At 40.6% G+C, this 8,794-nt stretch overlaps 1 protein-coding gene across 1 annotated transcript; it reads right to left on the bottom strand.

The window, feature by feature from the left end:
- Positions 1-268: 268 nt before the first annotated feature.
- Positions 269-1,176, bottom strand: LOC140932361 (uncharacterized). Its single transcript, XM_073381978.1, has one exon. The coding sequence runs from the start codon at positions 1,079-1,081 to the stop codon at positions 269-271; it is 813 nt and encodes a 270-aa protein (XP_073238079.1). The 5' UTR covers positions 1,082-1,176.
- Between the last annotated feature and the right edge of the window lie 7,618 nt (positions 1,177-8,794).

Here is an 8,794-nt window from a genome sequence, read left to right as displayed (position 1 = left end):
CTCGCCTCATGACCTTGCTTGCCACATAGGAAACACCTATTAGCTAGAGTTGGGCAGTTAATGGCTTTGTGTCCGCGGGCATTACACTTGTAACACTGGAGGACTGATGTATCACTCTGCGCAGTCTTTGTTTCCTCCGCCTTAGGCTGTACTTGTGGCTTCTTGCTCGCAGAGCTGAACAGATGCTTCCCGTGTGCTTCCAAGTATTGATCGGCGATCTTTGCTATCTGAGCAAGCGTTTCCGGGGCTCTTTCACGAAGGTGAATAGCTAACTCTTTTGGACAAGAGTCAATAACTGTTCTTTCACAATTAAATCTTTCAGACCTTCAAAAGATCGTTCAGTGTGCGAAAGTTCTAACCAACGTAACAAGTATCTATCCAGTCTCACTATGAACTGTTCAGGACTCTCGTCAACTTCCGGCTTTGATACTCTAAATTTACGACGATAGCCGTCCTCTGTAAGGTCATATCTCTTCATCAAAGCTAACTTCACTCGTTCATAATCTTGGGCTGCTTCCTCAGATAATCGCGAATAAACCTCTATGGCACGTCCAGACAAAAGAGCACTAAGTTTCGAAGCCCATCCTGTAGCTGTAGCTGCGAATCTCTCAAACCGTTGTAGGTAAGCATCCAAGTCGTCCTTGCCATCAACAAATGAGGGAAGCTTGGGTGCCTTGGCCCTATCCTCTCTCACTTCAGCACGTTCGGTATCGTTACGGCCTTGTGCTAGACGAGCGAGCTCTAGTTCATGCTCTCTCTTAGCGGTTTCAATAGCTTCTCTCTGTTTCAACAGGTCTGCTTCCAGCTCTAATTTTCTCAGTTCGCGTTCTTGCCGCCTAGTTTCTCTTTCTTCGTCTTCTCTTCTACGTCTTTCCTCTTTCTCTTCTTCTTCCTTTCTCCTGTCTTCCTCAAGTAATCGATGTCTCTCTTCCTTTTCTTCTTCTATCTGCCTACGTTTTTCTTCTTTCTCTTCCTCCTTCCTCCTTCTTTCTTCTTCTAACTTTTGTTGCTCCCGCACAAACTCGAGCAGTTTTTCTCCCTCCAATCCGAATTCTTTCCCTATCTGCAAAAGCTTTTCCATTTCCACAGGAGTAGTTAACAGCAAACACACTCGGTATACTTCCTCCTAGCAGTTCTTCTTACTTCTCCGTACACTCCTTTTTCTTGAACTGTCCTTTCCTGGTTACTGCGGTCAGCAAACAATTGAATTCCTCTCCCGGGAAGGCCCCCAATGTTACGCGAGTAATCTTTTAGAGGACGGGTAGCTTGCAAACCAAACTGAACGCAGGGTTGTCGGAACAGCAACAAGAAGATTTATTCCAAAAATGAACGTGGTTTCCACGAAGAAAAACTCCACAACAGCACGTAACTCGATAAACTTACACGGCCTCCGCCAACTTCAATTAACTTAATAAACTTACACGGCCTCCGCCAACTTCAATTAACTTGGTAAACTTACATGGCCTCCGCCAACTTGAATAAACTCTGCCTTCGTCACACTTGACTAAACACGACTAACGTCAAACTCTCTCGCTTGTGAAAACTAGTTAAAACTTAACTCGGACTCGCCTACTTATATACTTCTACAATAAGATTCTAGAACTTTCCAAATAGTCTAATTATAGAAAGCTTACAAAATATACCGTTTTAGAAACGCTTACACAAGATCCTAAAATAAACAAATTATGAACTCTTGCGAAGCTTCAAGAATGTCACGCTAGTCACGTAATACAATTTTTCGTAACACACTCTTTTTAGAGCTCCCACCTCCCTCCCTTTCCTCTCCCTTCTCTCGTACCCCTCCCACCCTTTATTCGCCCGGACCCCCACCCCCTGACCTATTTGACTTTAAAAAAGCCTAACAGGCCTCATAACCATTGCAGTATATCCTTTTTCATTCATGTTAAGCTTGTTAGTCCGAAATTGGTCGTATTTCATCAGTAAGCAACATCTGGGATTTAATTAACTTTGCAGGCAAACCGAAGCATTCCGCCTTAGACTAAGGAGCTGGGAACATGTATTGGGATATTCTTGTTGGATTAATATAAATGACTGGCATGAAACGGGGTATGGGATTTTGGTTCAAGGCTTAAATTGGATTGTTGAACAATACACATTTGGAACTGAAATGGGTAACGAACCGAAGAAGTATATCGATCTCTCCCTTTATTCACCTCTCCCCATATACTCCCCCCAGAAGTTATCAGAGATTTCATGATTCGTTTGTTTGGATATTACTTCCTTATTTGTAACTTCAACTGCCAATGACAGCAACGCACATATCTGCTTACATAGCAACATTCATAAATGAACAAAGCCAAACGAACAATCTCATAACCGACGCCCAAAACGCCCGTGCAGAATGGATTAAGATGACCATTTTCATTTTGTTAGCGTTCTCCTGTCTCCATAACACCGACGGCCGATGTACTCCACAGGATTGTCAGGTGAGTTCTTGGACTTATTGGAGCTCGTGCTATGGTGAGCGATGCGGTGGACGAGGAGTCCAAAGACGAACAAGATGGCAAGACATCGTCCCAAGCTGTGGAGGATCAGAATGCCCGATTTTGGAAGAAACACGGTCGTGCGACAGTGAACTCACTAGGCAGGACTGTCAGCTAAGTTCCTGGTCCCATTGGAGTACCTGCTCAACTCCTTGTGGTGTGTCTGGTGTTGAATCCAGCAGCCGGTACAAAATAATCACCGAACAATGTGGTGGATACTGCCCGTCAATACTTCGTAAAACAAGGGCCTGTTTCGAATTGAGCTGCCTCAACGGAGGGCGTTTGAATCACGATGGAACATGCTCCTCTGCCGAGGGCTATTCTGGACAATGCTGTGAAGTGGAACCTGACGGTAAATGATTTATGGAGTAGAAAACTTTTTCTGTGCTTGCACTGCCCGATATTAACATGGGTAAATAAGACACGGCTTATATGCATTGGGTATTCTTGGTGGGAGTGCAGTGTGTCGTCCGATTCTCCAAATGCTGACCCTATTTCGGACCAAAAAACGCCATTTTCACACCCGTTTTCAGACCTGCATGGGCAGAAATTATGTCATCATTACTTAGATTAGAACACCGAAGAAATCTTAAAATCCATTTTAAATTCGCACATCACTCTTTCTTTCCTATTCATTTGGAATTGAAACGATAAATAGGCTCATACACTTCCCTCGAAAACCATACTGTATCCCAGACCAAAATGGGAAAAGTCTATACCCGTTTCCAGGCCGAAACGGGGCAAAAACCATACCCTTTGAGGCGACACATATATACCTATATAACTTATATAAGGGAGGGTTGTATAACTTTCCAGAATTCGCTGATCTCGTTTTGATCTATTTTCTTCCAACACCGTCATTGTAAAGGTGTAATGCCGCCTCAAAATTCTAATCAAGATTTGAATCGGGACTCAAATTGTTTATTCCTGACTAAAAGAAGCAAAACCTTTTACTAGGGGCTTTAATTAAGACGGAAGTTTTTAATAGTGGCTGAGCGTCGTATACAAAGTTCTATGCCGAGTGTGAAGGTGGCTTAGGCGCCCACGCAGACTTAGGGCTTCGTCACGAGCATTCGAATTCCTTTCCCTTTGTTTGCAAATATTAGCTGGAGATCACGTGCAAATTACCACAGAACCAATCGACGCTAAGTCATTGTTTAATTAAAGCCAATCATAGAAAAATAAAGTGTTGACAAGCCAAACACGACACACAAGCCCGAGATATCTTTCAGAGATTTTCCATTTTCAAATGACATGAAGCGGAGGGTCTTTGCATATTCTTCTTAAAGGTTGGATTTTTAGATGCCATTTGCTCATAAAGGTGTTCTTGTTCGTCAACGGTAGGGTGGTACGTTGGTTGTAATTTTGTAACGAATTTCTGGAGATATAAACTAACTTCCGATGTAGCATTTTTATTTGGATTTCGAGTTGGATGTTTGAGTTAGCATTCGAGTTGGATTTTTTGACTTCAAAGTGTTTCTACCTCTTCTTGTGCCTAAAGAATGGACTCAGCAAAAGCGATGCCAGGAGCCGTTAAAAAATATTTAAACTTGTTGCGACTACGGAAGAGGTGCCCGCGACAAAAATCATTTAGAGAAATGATTTTCGGGACAGAAACCGCTTAATAGAGGGGAACCGCTTAAGGCAGGCCCACCTAATACAGGTTTGAATGTAAGTCGAAAACAAAATTGGATGAAACTCCGCCACTAAAAATCAACCGAATCCTTACTCGAGAATTCAACTCGAATCTTGAGACGAAAATTAAACTCGAATCTTAACCTAAAATTCATCTTGAATCCTAACCCGAAATTCAACTCGATTCCTAATTCAAAATTCAACTCGAAATCTTAACTCGGCAAATAGTTATAGTTTTGCTTGTTTGTTGCTTGCCGTTTTCATTAATATAATAGTGAAGTAACAAATTGGTTTCTTTTGTTAGGTGGTGGCAGCAGGGTTGGAGTAATTGCCGGTGGTGCTTCCGGTGGCTGCATTGGAACCATAATCTTTTTCTGCATTATATACTGTTGTTGTTGTAAATGAAATGCATTGCGTGTATTTATTAGTGACTCATTGCATGGGGTGAATAGCTTCTAAGATGAACACAATGATCGATGACCAAAGATCAAGTTAAGCAAACATTAATTAACACCTTAGCTTTAGATCTAGAAGAATTTTAGATTTTCCTGACAGTAATTATAATAATGATTATAATAATAATAAGTAATAATAATACTAGTTATTATTATTATTATTATTATTCAGTGCTAAATTGTAGTTGAACGTGTGTTTAGCGTTTTAGAGGAAGTATATATATTGGTTTGTTTTCTATAGTTATAATTTTACAGCGTACGGCTTTTACGGCTCCGAAAGCATGTCAGATTAGCCATTGCTATTTGCGAGCATGTCGAACTTGTAAATTTTTCTGAAAAGCAATAAATAATGTGTGCTTGTATGTTTACTGGAGAAGTATCCTCAAAAAGCAGCTTTGTTTTTCTCTATAGAACGTAAAGTCGTACAGTTTACTAATTGTAAGGGGCTCTTTTAACCAGAGTTAATGGTGTTCGCTAACTGGTCTTCTGATAATTAACCCAAGTTATAACCCTTTTTTATAAGTATCAGACACTCAAGTCTGTTTATGTTCCTCAACATACGCGTTGATACCCGTTGGGTATTCCTTAATATATAGATTTAGCCAAGGCTAAAAGCGAAGCTCTGGTTAATAATACTTGTAAACAAAAAAAATTAAATCGTGTAATGCTAAACGGGGAGGGCAAGGAAAATGGCATCAAGATCTAATTAGCAAAAAAACCAAATTGCACGTGCAGCACACTTTTTTTTCTAATTAGCAAAAAAACAAATTTGCACGTACAGCACGCTTTTTGTCTTTCTTTGCCGTTGTTTTGATCAACTACAACGCTGTTTTGTAGGACTAAAACGTCAAACTTCCTAGTTACACATTATTTTTATGGAGAAATTGTCGTATGTGCTTACCCAATATTTTGTCTCGTGTGTCCATGTTCGCTTTTATTTTTCACTGCCGCTCATTTTCACCTTGCTAGCCGCTAGCATTTCTCATTGTCTCACAGCCGCTTTGAATTTTCATGTCTTTCTTCCCACAAAATTCGTCTCTTTTGTTTTCAATCACTCGCTCTAGCTCTTTCTCTGTTATCCACGTGAGTGTAAACACATAAAAAATAACGTCGAAAAAGACACGACTTTGTTGTTGTTTTTTCTTTCTAAAAGTCCGGGCGGCCATGCGATTTCTTTCCAAATAAAACCTTGAGTTGCATTTGGGTTGCTATACCTATTGATTGCATTATTTTACATCGGTATGCCTGTGGTACGGACGGAAGGTCGGGCGGTCGGTCGGTCGGTCGGTGTACGGTCACGTGATTACCAAAGTTTTTCGGATGGGTAGTTTACCACATTTTTTTACCCATGGTGCTCCGCTGAGCACGCTTCGCGGGCTAGAGCTCCGCTATAATAGCCTAAAAGAGAAGGTTCCAAATCAGGCCTCAAGTAATATACAGCTATTTCGAGAAAGGTTGTCCGAACAAATGTGGACGCGACAACCCCGAAAGGTAATGTGGGATATGATCAATACACTGTTCCCTAACGCTGTAGCTGTCGAGCCTACTTTTGTTGCTTTCCTTTAGCACTCACAAACATACGTCCATGGCCTCTCATGCGATTCTTTCAAATTTCTTTGAAGAGTGAGCTGAAAACCACCCACAATACCTTTCGGGATTGCCGCGTGCACTTTTTTCGACAACCTTTCTCAAAATGGCTGTATAAGGGTAGGGATTTCACTATTTGAACTATATGAAAGGGAAGGAAATCTGTCGTTAGGAAACAAAAAAGCCTATCAGACGCATCCCGGCTTTGGCTGTGAAAAAGAAAATAAAATTGGTTTAGCGATTATTGATATTCAAAGGACGGTGCGTTTACAACAGTTAAAAGGAAAGCAAAGTCCTATACTAGAAGTGTAGAGGGGGTACCATTTGTCAAAAGAAGGTATACGAAAGGGGCACCTATTCTATCGAAACTTGAGTTGCAACATTTGAATATTCATTCACATCATTCTGCCGGTTACTTAAGGGTTACCAAATTTTCTTTTATTCAGTCATTCTCGAATTTAGCATACTCTTACATTTCCTTACACTATCTTTTTCTATCGGTTTTTTCTTTATTTATACAATCTGTCCATTTTCATTTCTAAGTTTTGATAATGATGACATGAAGTCATCGAAACGTCAGGTTGATTCGTTGTTGATTTAACCATCCACATGATTTATTCTACTTCGTCCTCGTCTTTTTCTTCCAGGGAGCAATGCTCTCTTTAGAAGACTTACATGCAAATCGGTTTCATCAGCTTGTGCAATGTCATTCATTTTCTGCATTGAGTTTTTATTGTAGTTTGTGGATCAAAAACGGACGTACTGTCAAGAGAATATGGCAACATACCACTAGCATATAGCTTTTGCAAGGAAGTAGTGACCCCACTTCCCGTGGTCTTTTATTGGAAGGGCTGATCGTCCAGAATGGTAAAATAGGGATGAGACAGTAAGGGAGCGAATAGATATATGTATAATATTACGTGACACTGGGAAAAATCCGAGGAGCCATCACTGATTAGATAAAAGAAGGAAGATATACTTGTTTTTTCACCATATGGGTTAACTTCTTGCTGGTCGAAAAATTTTTTGAACTCCACACCTCATTCGTCAGTTAAATGAACATAAAATCGAAGGGAAGCCTGGCGCGGATCCACATCGGTTTCCACCGTTTTAGGAGAAACAGTCAAATTTTAATTTTCATAAGTAATATATTTTTAATGAAAAAAAAAAAATATCCAAGTTAAAATCTGGCCAATATCCTGTCTGAATGACTCAGAAACCCAGGAAATCTATCACTATTTATCCTAGATCCGCGCCTGGAAACATTTCCCCTAAGGCGGCTCATTTGACAAATCAATCAAATTTATTTAACCACGTGAGATCTAGGAGCTCATAATGTGCTCGTTAACACGTGAACGTGTATGATATAAGAGAATAAAAGCAATCAAAGTTAAACTAATCAAGAGTATCGTGTAATCTAAAGTGAAAATCAGCTACAAATGATAATTTAAATTAATTTTTACAGATAATATTTGCAAATAATATCTACAGATAAAATTTAAAAACCATATAAAATGTTAAAAGCTTCAATTCATAAAAGCTTCAAGATATCGCTTTTAAGTTCTAAATTTCTTTAGATTTTCTTATCACGGGCTCCTAGCAGTGACTGTTACATAGTTTGATAGCTAAATCTGTAAAAGATTTACTTGGGCGGATCTAGAGGTAGGCCGAGGGGGCCGCGGCCACCCCTTTTCTATTGAAATTTTGTATTATTTTTATAGAATTCCAGCTCAGGAAAATAAAAAGTATCTAGGATAGAGCTGTTGAGTGTCCCGGCCAACCGTTTCTGTATTTCCTGAATCCGTCCCTGATTTATGCAAGTATTCGAAATTGAAAGGCGGTAGATCAAGCCATGTGCCGAGCCACGTAAATTTGAAAAAAGTTTTTAATCTAAAAAATCCACTAATCTTTGGTAGGCCTGCGGTTTCTTGCCTTCCTGCCTTATCTTTTGAGTGCAGTCTCGTTTTTTGTTTGTCAAGATGATTTTGAGCAAGCTTTTGTTCAGCGGTGTCATCATAACTTAGATGTGCCATAGCACGTGTTCCTTTCTCTCGCCTCGCTTCTTCGATGTGACTGTGAGTCATTCCCGTCCCCAGAGCCACTCGGCCTAATTTGTAACGAACCAGTGAAACGACGGGCTCCGGGGACGAGAATGGCTGTGAGTGTGTTTCCTTTTGCAAATCCGGTCGCTTTCCATTTAGTCAAAATTTCAGGAAATTTTGGTTCGGCGGTAAATGAAACACGTTTCGTCGGTTCGTCCCACTGTAAAATTCTCAGAAAAGGTGGAAAATCTAAAAAGGTGGGCCCGCTTACCCGGTTGGAACGTTCCGAACGGAATTTCACGTTCCATTTACACGTTTCTCGTAGTTTATACCAGTTCCAGGTCCACGGGAAAAAAATCTGTCACGGCCAGTTCGCAAAACAAAATGGCTTCCCTCGGGCCTTCACTCATGAACCAGTGCACAGTTTGTTTTTTTGCTGTCCCCTCCAAACGACCAGAGGCGGCTGGAAAAACTCTGCAGAGAAGTGGCAGTTCCACGAAGCATTCCGCAAGGAAACCGCTTTTGAAGACCACCAATTCCTGTCCAGTCACAGGTTTTGGCATTTGTTTAG

The sequence above is a fragment of the Porites lutea genome, chromosome 3 (assembly GCF_958299795.1).
Source record: "Porites lutea chromosome 3, jaPorLute2.1, whole genome shotgun sequence".
In the NCBI taxonomy this organism is placed as follows: Eukaryota; Metazoa; Cnidaria; class Anthozoa; order Scleractinia; family Poritidae; genus Porites; species Porites lutea.
The sequence above is the reverse complement of the archived record's forward strand: the minus strand, read 5'-3'. Positions and strand labels throughout refer to the sequence as shown.